Source organism: Dacryopinax primogenitus (genome assembly GCF_000292625.1).
Source record: "Dacryopinax primogenitus strain DJM-731 SS1 chromosome Unknown DACRYscaffold_15, whole genome shotgun sequence".
Taxonomy (NCBI): Eukaryota; Fungi; Basidiomycota; class Dacrymycetes; order Dacrymycetales; family Dacrymycetaceae; genus Dacryopinax; species Dacryopinax primogenitus.
Window position 1 is genome coordinate 90,732 of NW_024467212.1, and position 11,364 is coordinate 102,095.

The 11,364-nt window shown below is 54.2% G+C and overlaps 5 protein-coding genes across 5 annotated transcripts; 3 read left to right on the forward strand and 2 right to left on the reverse strand.

Annotated features, from left to right (window-relative positions):
• Window positions 1-194: 194 nt before the first annotated feature.
• Window positions 195-1,110, forward strand: DACRYDRAFT_23631 (profilin). The gene is made up of 4 exons (XM_040773317.1): window positions 195-293; window positions 361-458; window positions 523-660; window positions 811-1,110. Exons 1-4 carry the CDS (start codon window positions 281-283, stop codon window positions 940-942), a joined length of 381 nt encoding a protein of 126 aa, XP_040626394.1. The 5' UTR covers window positions 195-280; the 3' UTR covers window positions 943-1,110.
• Window positions 1,111-1,485: 375 nt separating this feature from the next.
• Window positions 1,486-3,344, reverse strand: DACRYDRAFT_117737 (uncharacterized protein; the record flags this gene model as incomplete). The annotated part of the gene is made up of 2 exons (XM_040770444.1): window positions 3,027-3,344; window positions 1,486-2,977 (listed from the first exon to the last, which is right to left on the reverse strand). Exons 1-2 carry the CDS (start codon window positions 3,332-3,334, stop codon window positions 1,486-1,488), a joined length of 1,800 nt encoding a protein of 599 aa, XP_040626395.1. The 5' UTR covers window positions 3,335-3,344.
• Window positions 3,345-4,336: 992 nt separating this feature from the next.
• On the forward strand, window positions 4,337-5,704 carry DACRYDRAFT_81889 (WSC-domain-containing protein; the record flags this gene model as incomplete). The annotated part of the gene is made up of 7 exons (XM_040776535.1): window positions 4,337-4,591; window positions 4,640-4,681; window positions 4,749-5,009; window positions 5,059-5,118; window positions 5,174-5,434; window positions 5,491-5,550; window positions 5,600-5,704. Coding segments are annotated over 7 exons (1,044 nt in total), but the record flags the coding sequence as incomplete, so codon positions are not given.
• A 490-nt stretch (window positions 5,705-6,194) lies between these two features.
• Window positions 6,195-7,616, forward strand: DACRYDRAFT_55523 (glycoside hydrolase; the record flags this gene model as incomplete). Its single annotated transcript, XM_040775332.1, has 3 exons — window positions 6,195-6,734; window positions 6,785-6,901; window positions 6,951-7,616. 3 exons carry the CDS (start codon window positions 6,195-6,197, stop codon window positions 7,614-7,616), a joined length of 1,323 nt encoding a protein of 440 aa, XP_040626397.1.
• A 68-nt stretch (window positions 7,617-7,684) lies between these two features.
• On the reverse strand, window positions 7,685-9,732 carry DACRYDRAFT_23632 (uncharacterized protein). Its single transcript, XM_040773318.1, has 4 exons — window positions 9,138-9,732; window positions 8,903-9,081; window positions 8,284-8,845; window positions 7,685-8,230 (listed from the first exon to the last, which is right to left on the reverse strand). The coding sequence occupies exons 1-4, from the start codon at window positions 9,699-9,701 to the stop codon at window positions 7,898-7,900; spliced, it is 1,638 nt and encodes a 545-aa protein (XP_040626398.1). The 5' UTR covers window positions 9,702-9,732; the 3' UTR covers window positions 7,685-7,897.
• Between the last annotated feature and the right edge of the window lie 1,632 nt (window positions 9,733-11,364).

Here is an 11,364-nt window from a genome sequence, read left to right on the forward strand (position 1 = left end):
AAGAGAGTAAGGTATATGCAGCAGGGAACTGTGTTGTATATGCGCCCCTTGGCACAAGTTAAGATGGAGAATCACGAGCGCTCCTCATGTCCGTCTCTCTCCACACCGAATAGGAGCTTATTCTGATTCCGTAGCTCAGCCACTCTCTGTGCACAGCCAGCCAGCTCACTGTTGTGTTGAGCGCTGGTGTGTTCCCTTCTCTTCACGCCCTCTTTCTTTCTTTCACTTTCAAACCTTATCTTCATATCCTCGGTCAATATCTTCTTGTACAAACACAACAATGTCCTGGCAAGGTACGTACTTCTCTTTGTCCCCTTCCCGTCCGCAGTCCATCAGAGCTCAACATCCTCCCCCCCACAGAGTACGTCGACGTCCAGCTCCTCAGTACAGGCAATATCCAACGTGCGGCTATCATCGGCCAAGCTGGAGGAGTATGGGCCTCCAGTGCGGGGTACACCGTTCGTGCATCCCAGCCGCTCGCTCGATAACACGCAACTGATCTGTTCTCCCCGTCTTCCCCAGCTCTCCCCTCAGGAACAGCAAGCCGTCTTGCGCGTGTTTACCGACCCGAGTGCTGCTCAGGCCTCGGGCGTCCGTTTGGCCGGCAAGAAGTTCTTTGCTGTCCAGGTCGATGACCAGCATCTTTATGGCAAGCAGGGCGTACGTCGTCACTTCTTCATCTTCTCCTTCTATCCTATCTCGATCTCGGGGTGTATCCCGCCTCTCTCGGGTGCATGAGCCTGCTGCGCCAAACCACCTACACCGCCCCTTGCCCCCTGCCCCTTTTCTCAAGCGCTAACCCTCCCACAGGCAGGCGGATGCACCATAGTCAAGACGACCCAAGCAGTCATCATTGGCGAATACGACCCTCCCACACAGGGGCCGGAAGCCAACCTCGTCGTCGAGAAGCTGGGCGACTACCTGCGGAGTGTTGGCTACTAGCCCACTAGCGCTTCGTATGCATGTACCGATTGGGGGTTGTACTGTTCAGTCGGAGGAAGTGTAAGGGAGTCTAGAGTGTTGAGTGTGTAGGGTGTAGGGTATGCAGGTGTGGCATGGAGGAGATCAAGCGTTAAGAACCACGAAACCCTGTATTTGAAATTGAAACGTAACAATCTGTTTGAGTTGTTTCTTTCAGTGTGGATAATCCGGACGATCAGGAAGCGGCAGTCGGTGGAAGAAGAACAGAGTGTAGAACATGCAGAGTTCGACCTTGGACATTGGACACTTCTGGAAGGAATGAGACATCTGTCGTTGGATAAAGTTGACCGTCGTGTACGTTGATACAGACGTTCCAATCAGGTTCGTTTCAGAGCCTCACGCGCACTTCACCGCCCACATACACTCATAGCGGTCAGAGGTCTTACAACAAGAATCCATCCCTATCAAATAACCAACGGATTATACATACAATGCACAGTCTAGCCAGACCAGCGCCGCCGATCTCCCCCCAAATTCCTAATCCGCATTCCCAGTCAGGGCGACTCACATCTGGTGCGCACATCCCTTCGAATGCCCTTCCTCTACAAGCTGATCTTCGTCTTCCGCTTCTTCCGGTTCGATGGCATGTTCTGGCACAGCGGTCGACGAGCCCGGAACAGCCTCCCCTTCGGCTAGAGGCGTCACTGCCCTCTTGCTCTTCCTACCCCCTCCGAACCCTCTTCTCGCCGGCACTCCAGTCCCCTGATCAGGAACAGAGCACATGCCCGGCCCCTCTTCCCCAATACTCGCCGCCTTATCCACATACGCCTGCCACGCCTCCTCTGCCCTCACTTCCTCCAGGCAGTAAGGGATGGGCAGGTGCGCACGTTCTGCTGGTAAGAAGAAGACGCGAGAGGAAGGCGTGGGCTTGTACCGCCGGCAAAAGTCTATCAGTCGACGGCGGCCTTCCAGCCAGCCTTGGGCGAACTGGGAGGCCCAAGTGGCGCGCAGAGCCGGTGTTATAGCGCGATCTGTGACGCCGAGGGCGATACTCTGTAACGAGGGTAAGGGGGGGAGGACGTGAAACTTTGTTTGGATCTGGCCGGGGGTTATACGGGGTTGGGAGACGGTGGAGGAGGTAGAGGCTGCGGGACGGTCGCGTAACGATATTGTTGCTGTGGCGATACCTCTACGACCTTTCTTGGGAGTTTTCCTCAGACCGGTGTCTGGAGCCGTTCCCGGCACAGGTAGAGGAGGATCTACGTCACTCGGTGCGTCCTCGTCCTCGTCCCTTGTACGGGCCTGCTTGGCCATCTCCGCCGCCCACCAGTCTTTCGCTTCCTTCTCAACGTCCCGTGCCCTGCCCACGCCCCACATCGCACATACTCGCCCGGCTTCACGCATCTCCTCCGCCGCACCGTCTTTTCCACATGCGATGAAGTAGGCTGTGTGATCTAGGACGAGAGTCTGAAGTCGGGGAAACTTGATGAACACGAATCGGAGGTCGGCGGGAGTAAGAGTGCTTGTGCTCAGGTCGAGCGCCGCCAAGTTAGGCAGAGGGGACAGGTGCTGCAGGATCGGCCGTTGTGGGAAGCGAAGCCGTAGCGAGCGCAGCGATGTGTGGATGGATGATGCGCCAGTCAAGTGCGTCAAGCATGTTGTGGCAAAGAGAACGATCGGCGGGGCGAAGTTCCTTCGCAGTGCGGGAGAAAGCAAGAACGGTTTCTTGGCCTCTTCTTCCCTTTTCCTGCTCGCGGCAGTACCCTCGTCATCCGGGTGATCGAACAACTCCGGGGTAGGCACGTCCTGCTGAACGCTGAAGTGCTTCAGCCTGGGAGGGGGAGAACGGGCGATCGCGTCGAACGTGCTGTCGTAGTATGAGCCTTTGAGGAAAGGGAGGTAGTTGGCGTGGTCTGTCCAGGTGCGGAAACGTAGGCTGATAGACTCGAGTTCGGGAAAGGACCTGGAGAGGAATATCTCTGCTATGTGCTCGGGTGCACAGTTGTACCCGATCCATATGGTGAGAGTTTGCAGGCGTGGGAGGATAAGAACTGTGCTGAAGATACTCTTAGCAACAAGAAATCCTACGCAAGATGAGAGCGTACTTTATCAATACATCAGGGTCAAACTTCCATTCTCTCAATTCGAATCCTTTAACCCATCTCCTCTCCCGTTCCCTGCGTTCTTTTTCCTCCTCTCCCTTGCCCCTCGTCAACCTCAGGTAGAGCTGCAACAGCTGGCCTTTCTTCGTCAGAACAACATGAGTAAACAGATTGTGTTGCGGTACTGGGGACCGTGGGATTGCCCGAGTCAGGGAGAGGGTGGTGGATGAGGACTGTGAGGGCGGTACGAATGACAGGATGTGAGTGTAGAGCTCAGCCGGTAGTGTAGAAAGTGTTGCCATGGTTGGCATTGGACAAGGCAAGTCGTGATAGTCCGGTTGGCGACAAGTTATCAAAGGTGTACTGTTATTGCTTCACAGTACATCTAACCATGCATCGTAACAGAGTAAAGTGGTTGTTCGCGACAGTAGTGGAATGACATAGCAGAGTTCCCCTCACGTCGGGAATAATCACAGTTTCACTTAACGCCGAGATACACCGCCACTAACAGGCACTGCCACTAACTCTTCAGAGGCGCGACGCATTTACCGGTTGGCGCCCTGTCTTAAACGTCCACTCTCGCTGTTGCCTTTACATCTCTCATTCAATTGACTCGGCAAACAAGTGCATTTCTGCATATACGCGCCCTAACATTGGGGGCGAGATTTGCAATATCGACGGCTATGTGGTCAATGTCTTATCATCCACTGAAAACCATCTCCACTTGCTTTCATGCATGGGACATATCACCTTCGGAGGAACGGAGGAAGTCGACCTGTCTCAACTATGACCAGCCCTCTTGGGCAAACTCACCCTGACAGATGTCTGGCTCTCAGATCTCCTCTGGCGCCATCTTGTGCTTATCTGGCTATTCTTGGGTTGCCTAACCGCGGAAAGCGTCAACTCCGTTGCTTCAGACATCTCTGACGTCTGAATATCTCGGCGCCCCACTATTTCCCGAAGCGGACCGGGCAGTTAACGTGGTCCATAATGGCAAGCACAAGCGTCGTGCCTGGTTGCTAGTTCGCACAGGGGACAGGGCGTTCAACATCCCTGATCATAACAGACGCTTTGTTTGGCCAGCCACCTGTCGACCCTGTCGTCTCTCTACCACAACACCCTCGTTTTCAGACACCTTCATCTACCCCTTGCCCACTCGCTCTTTCTGAGTGTACACCCTTTCCAACAGACGGCCCCAGAAGACTGACCGTCCTCCGCTGGCCGGGGGTTAACGTTTTACTAACGAACACAATAAAACAACAACAGGACAAACAACATCAACAGATATCAAACCTCCGACTAGATTTTGCACCATGCTCGCCGTTCTTCTGGTCTCCGTCTCTCTCGCTTTGGGTGCATGCAGCTTGCCCCAGCCCACCCCGACCCCACCTCCCATTTTCCGCGGGTACAACTCCCTCTCTCGGCGTGCGACCTGGACCAACATCGGATGTGTCACTGACTCACGCGCAAGGGCGCTCACTGGTACTTCCCAGACGACGAGCTCTAATACGGTGGAGAGCTGTCAGCAGTTCTGTTCGACTGGGGGATACGTGTATGCGGGTGTTGAGGTGAGCTTGAGTGTCTGCCTCGGTACACTAAGACTGACAACTGCACAGTACGGGAATGAATGCTACTGCGGAAATAGCCTGTCCAATGGCGTAGGAACGGCAGCATCGGTATGTTCCCTTTGTATTTCGTATTTTGGGGGATCTCATTCACCCACAGCCGTCGGACTGTAACGTCGTCTGTGCCGGGAATTCCAGAGAAACATGCGGCGGGAGTTTTCGCCTCAACCTCTATAGCCAAGTCATATCTTCCACGACCACCTCTACCGTACCCACCTCCTCTGGATGGGCAAACCTTGGGTGCAGGGTCGATTCCCGCGCTAGGGCGCTTACGGGCCCGTCCCAGGATGTGAGCACAAACTCGGTGGAGAACTGTGAGCAGTTTTGCGGGTCGCGCGGATATGTTTATGCGGGTGTTGAGGTGGGTACTGGGAACCACTCCTGTATGTTGTTCGCTAATCCGAACACAGTATGGCAGCCAATGCTTCTGCGGAAATGCGCTGAGCAATGGTCTTGGAGGCACTACTTCTGTGCGCAAGTCACTCTCGCCAAGTCCCATCAGACTGACTCCTTTATCCTTCACAGGCCTCAGAGTGTAACGTAGCCTGCTCCGGAAACTCGGCCGAAACCTGTGGTGGCAGCTACAGGCTCAACCTCTACAGCATGGTCTCCTCCTCCACAACCACATCATCCACGCCCACGTCCTCCGGCTGGGCAAATCTCGGCTGTAGATTAGATGCCCGCGCGCGAGCACTCACGGGTCCGTCACAGGACGTCAGCACGAATTCTGTTGAGAACTGCGAACAGTTCTGTGGCTCCCAAGGGTATATCTATGCTGGTGTCGAGGTGCGCATATAACGACTATCCGAGTCGGACGTTGTTGCTGAGCTCGGAGTTCACAGTATGGCAGTCAGTGCTATTGTGGTAACACACTCTCGAACGGCGCGGGAGGCACGGCGTCGGTATGTTATCGTCCCACAGTGCGAACGCAGGGGACTCATTCTGTTGCAGTCCTCCGATTGCAACATAGCTTGTTCCGGCAACTCGGCCGAAACGTGCGGAGGCAGCTATCGCTTGAACCTCTATAGTCGCAGCGCGTCAACCAGTACGAGCACGACAACGACGACGACCACAACAACGACAACGACAACGACAACGACAACCGCTTCGTCCACTCCAACGTCAGGATGGGCCAATCTGGGATGCAGGGTCGACACGGACCAACGCGCACTTACCGGCCCGATGCAGCAAGTCAACAGCAATACGATTGAGATGTGTGAACAATTCTGCTCTTCCCAGGGCTACGTTTATGCCGGCGTTGAAGTATGCATTACTCTCCCCCATCGATTGTTGCTGACACTTATCCTTCGTAGTACGGAACTCAATGTTTTTGTGGCAATGCACTCTCCAATGACGCAGGGGGTACCGCATCGGTATGTACACCATCGCGGTTAACGGAAAAACATATTCTGAAGTATGCTGTCGATTTCCACAGTCTTCCGACTGTAACGTACCTTGCGCTGGCAACTCCGCCGAAACATGCGGAGGTAATTTCCGGCTAAACTTGTACAGCCACATCGGCGTAACACCTACATCGACAACGTCGATGACGACGAGTTCCACTACCTCTGCTGCTACCAGCACGAGCACAGGGACCAATGGACAGAAATACGTCGTTGCTCACCATATGGTGGGCAACACATATCCCTACCAGCAGTCCGACTGGGCGAACGACATCGCCTTAGCCTCGGCTAACGGGATTGACGGCTTTGCTCTGAATTACGGAAGGGATGACTGGCAACCTGCGCGTCTTGCAGACGCGTACGCGGCAGCGACCAATTTCCCTAATTTCCGGCTGTTCCTCTCCGCGGACATGTCTTCTGTATCTGGCGGCTCCTCTGGTGACGCAACGAATCTAGCGAATCAGGTCAACCAATTCATCAATCACCCCAACCAACTCAAGTACAACGGCGGAGTCGTATTGAGTACTTTCTCGGGCGAGAACAGCTACTTTGGACAAGGGAGCGTCAACTCAGGCTGGCAGAGCGTGATCAACCAAATCGGCACTACGGTCACTTTCATACCAGCGTGGTTCGTAGACCCCAGTACGTTTGGCAACTATCCGGTCATGAATGGAGCTTTCAATGTGAGGCTCATATCATTGCCTCTCCAAGGAAATGCTGACCCTTTTTCCAGTGGAACGGTGGATGGCCGATGTCGAACACGGATATTACATTTGCCAGTGATCAACAGTGGCTCAATGGGCTGAACGGAAAGCTGTACATGGCCCCCGTTACCCCCAATTTCTTCACAGTAAGCCGGTTTCACTGCTTCCCGTTTTCCATGCTAATATTGAATGCAGCACTATTCACCACAGACGTACAACAAAAACTGGATCTACAGAAGCGATGACAACCTCTACGCAACGAGGTGGGAGATGATGATCGCGAACCGAGCGCAGATTTTCATGACCGAAATCATCACATGGAACGACTATGGCGAATCGCATTACATCGGTCCAATCGAGGGTGCTCAACCCAACTCCCAGGCATGGGTCAACGGTTATCCGCACTTGGCATGGCTCGACATGACGGGCTATTACGCGCAAGCCTTCAAGACGGGCTCATACCCGTCCATATCTAAAGACAAGATCTACATCTATGCACGCCCGCACCCCAAAGCAGCTCAGGCATGTTGTGACTCTGTTGGCCAGCCAGCCAATTGGCAGAACACGGACGACAATTTCTACGTCCTGGTGATGGCCACTTCAGCGGGCACGATCATTCTTGGCACGCCACAGACGCCATCGTCCACGACTCCCACGTCGCCATCAGCGAGTCCGTCCTCAGCCGCTGTCACCGCCGGTGTGAACAAGTTCAAGCTTGCACTACGACCAAGCTACGGCATGCGGGCCACGTTGATGCGTGGATCTACTACGGTTCTGGACCTCTGGCCTCAGGACTATTATTTCAACCCTTCTCCATCTGTGTACAACTTTAATGCCTACGTGAGCATGGCTTCGACATAGATACAAACAATACCATATTCGGGGGACTTGGACCTCAAGCTGGAATTCTTTTCTTGGTAACACCTCTGATTCGGTTATCATTGCGACTAGCTATATACTATATTCCATGCCTCAAGCATGGGTGGAACGAGGGTACGCAGTCAGGATATACTGTAGGTCTACAACGAGTGTGAGCAACGCTATGTAGAGGATTCTAAGATACGAATCGGATTGGAACCCAAGCCCCAGAGCCCATAAAAAGAAAGAACGAGCATCATGCTGGCAGAATGGTAGGGGGGGGATCAGTAGCCCACCTCCTCCCTCCAGCTCTGCCAATGTGCTGGGCCCGGTATCGGGCCCAGCAACTGCTTCTCCACCACCGCGACTACCGTTTCAGCCTGCACGGGGATATCCTTCCCAAACAGCCAGTCCGGGTACTGCTGTTTCGCCAGGTCTGGGGGAGTGTACGCCGTATCGTTCAGGACTGTATAGTACCGATGGCCGAGGATCCCTGCAGTCCATTCGTAGTCTCGTGCAAAGCCGGGAGGGTGGAACATCTCTATGATTGCGGCGCGCGGGTGGGGGGGTTGGAGAAGCATGTGTGTGAGGCCGTTCCCGTGCACGGCGACGAAGACCTTTCGGTGCGTTAGCTCCAGTACTCGGGAGAGGAAGAACAAGCCCAGCGCACCGTCGTCTCAGCCGCAACACGCATCTGCTCCTCCCTGTCCATATCCTCCGCAACCATAAGGAAGAACTTCCACCCATGTTTGTTGCACATATACCGGAGGGCCCTCGCCAGCCTCCGATGGTCTCCATCAATCAAGCGCCTGCCCGTCCTCTGACGAGAGATATACGTCACCTGGTAAACATCTTCCTTCCCATCCCTGCGCAGGGGTGCAAGAGGCGGGTCCATAGCGCGCAGCCCGACGTCCAGGACCTCCCGGTCAACACCGACAAAAGATAGCACTCTCCGCCTAGCGCTCTCGTACCAGAACCGGTTCCTCCCTTCCCCGCCAGTGCCGAACTTGCCCCCTCCGGCAGCCCAAGGCCCCGCAGGCGTGCGGGAGGTCACTTCCGTATATGGCCCGCGGAAGGATGCGGACCGGTCGATGAAGAGCGCTGCGGGGAAGCGCCAGGCTTTGCGAGAGTCTGAAACGAGAGAGGCCATCGCTTCCCACGAAGGCTGGTAGAGGGGGGTGATATGCGGCCACTGTGCATGTAAGTAGAACCGATCCAGGCCAGGCCAGTCACTGCGGGACATCAGATCAGATCAGCTCATGAGTGACCGAAGGGGAGAGAAGACACACGTGAACCCCGCCTCGTCTGTGTGCAGGAAGATGAGCCGTTCTGGTGAGGGGGCGGAGACGGTCCCGTCAGGCCCGGGCATGGGGTCGAAGTTTGTGCAAACGCGCTCGATGCCTAGCAGGATCTCGGCCGCGACGTGGTAGTAGTGCTGTAAGAACTGGTTCGGGTCGTTGGCGAGTACCTGGGGGACATGCGCGTGAGTACCCAGCCTGCCTGGTTGGGGAAAAGAGGGCGCACCGAGAACCCCTGGATGTCGAACACTCTATCTCCCCATATCTCCCCCGCTTGCTCCTGAGTGAGGATATCCATCTCCCTCTCCGTCGGTTCCCTCTCTGCGCCATTCGAGTGATCCCCCGCCAGGCCAGTGCTCGTAATCAGCCTCCTTTCCGGCCAGTAGCCTTCGCCGAACCCCCCTTCGGAGGAGACGATATAGAACGTGCCGTTGGAGAAGTAGAGGTTTGTGAGGAGCGTCCATCCTGGTGTGAAGGATATGAGCGAGGAGGGGACGATTGTGCGCGCTTGGGGCGGTGGGAAGAAGTGGGCGTTGGAGCATGCGGGCGTCTGTTCCCCTGGGTGGGAGGGACAGGACCAGGAGTTGGAGTCGAAGTCGTCTTTTAGAGGGAGTTCGTCTACCAGTACCTGCTGGATGTTGTGCTCGCCCAAGTATTCGGTGTGGGTGGGAGTGCGGTGGATGACCCCTGATTGGGAGACGATGTATACGAGGAATGAGGCGGCAATGAGGGCAAGGGCGCTTGACGGCCGCCGAAAGAAGCCTTGGAAGAAGCGGAGGCGGGCGCTCATGAGTCTGACGTTGGGTAAAGTATAAAGAGAGGAAGTTGACTGAAGGAGATACAGGTAAGAGGAGAATAGATGGAAAGGGAGAACAAGATTTGAGAGGGGGAAATTTTGTTCAAAGACGATATTCATTCACCGGGGGCGCTAACTTTGAACCTCCGGCCGACACCTACAATTCCGAATGTTACAACTCGTCACAATTATGGATTTAAACATGTAGATACCCTGTACTTTGATTGGCATATCCATGGGATTGACTTATTTCAAGGGATACGATTAACTTGGCAGAAAAGGGCGTCTAGGAGCAGTGAGTGAATTATCCGCCACAATGTCTCACTGTCGTTCTGTGCTATCAGTGCACATGGCATTGTCAGCTTTCTAGTACTCACAACCTTCCAACATGCAACATCTGTAACTCTCACCAACGCCGTCGATAAGCAACAGACGCTAGAACTTTTGCTGATATCAATTGAACAAACCTAAACACAAAAGTCAAAGACGTCGTTATCCCTCGTTACCCGAACAAAAAAAATTCTCCTGCCAAATCCCTGGATATTCCCAACATCTCATTTCGGCTCCGAGATGCCCGATCATATCTTTCCCTTCCACGATCGCCTTTGATTCCCTTGATTCCCATTCTTTCACTCAATTTTCGTCGCTCGTCTATCCGAATAGATGTGTATTCCTCTCTTACACCAACTAGATGTTTGGACAACTTACACTGTCCTAGCGCTATCATGATCAGCCATACTGAGATAGCACATCCTCGAATCAATATCACGATCAGGGAGAGAGTGGACCCTTCAAGTTCTCGTTCTCACAGACCCTTCGCGACCAGGAGGGCATCACCATTTCCGATTTCTAAGATTACGCCCCAACTGTGCAGCATGTTGTCGAATCGTTCTTCTGGCGTTATATCAACCTGGGATGGTCTGCGGCCGGCTATCCAACTACATACTCAAACTTCCTGTACCTGCAGCTGGTCCCCACCGCCCTGTGCTCTGTGCCAAGAGCCTCAAATCTCAAAAAACAGCCTCATTGACAGCGGCGCTCTGGGCAGGCACTGACGCTGTGCTATCCCTAGAAGTCTGAGTTATCTGGCAGTCTTTTCGCGGCTCTGGACCTGGATCTGTCGACTTGTCGATCGCTAGCGCGCTGACCGATGAAGAAGCACAGCCTACGAAATATTAATGCTTGGCGTGATGTTGAGCGGAGTCATCCAGTTTAGTGGGATGCGGACTTTGTGTTTGCATCTGAAGTGTACCTGCCTTTTTCCGCTGGTGCTGAGTGCAAGGGTATTTGGCGGATAACATCTGGAAGGAACGAACCTGTCGCATTCTTCTTAGCTTTCCGATATTCGAATCGTGCTCTTCAAAAGCTGGAATAGAAGATATTCAACCCTGGACGATGACTTGTCCATCAACTCCAGCTGCAACCCAAGTATACACTAGCTATATATAACAACTTCCCTGCTTGAGGGTTCTTCCAGCCTCGCATCTGCTCGTGCTCTCGTGCTTCTCCCCATACTCGGAGCCGGCAACCGCCGTCCCCATCCTCTTATGTCAGCAGTTCCAAACACAGCGATGTAGGAACAGGCATCTTCTCCTCTAGGCAGAGATAGTGATACTCAGCCTATCAACGCAACGCATGTCATTCCGTCTGCCGAGGG

Coding starts and splice junctions, on each gene's coding strand:
- DACRYDRAFT_23632 (XM_040773318.1), bottom strand. CDS start 9,701: ATGAGCGCCCGCCTCCGCTTCTTCCAAGGCTTCTTTCGGCGGCCGTCA. Junction 9,082..9,137: donor TCGACATCCAGGGGTTCTCG/GTGCGCCCTCTT, acceptor CATGTCCCCCAG/GTACTCGCCAACGACCCGAA. Junction 8,231..8,283: donor GTGTTGCGGCTGAGACGACG/GTGCGCTGGGCT, acceptor ACGCACCGAAAG/GTCTTCGTCGCCGTGCACGG.
- DACRYDRAFT_23631 (XM_040773317.1), top strand. Junction 459..522: donor CCTCCAGTGCGGGGTACACC/GTTCGTGCATCC, acceptor CGTCTTCCCCAG/CTCTCCCCTCAGGAACAGCA. Junction 661..810: donor ATCTTTATGGCAAGCAGGGC/GTACGTCGTCAC, acceptor ACCCTCCCACAG/GCAGGCGGATGCACCATAGT.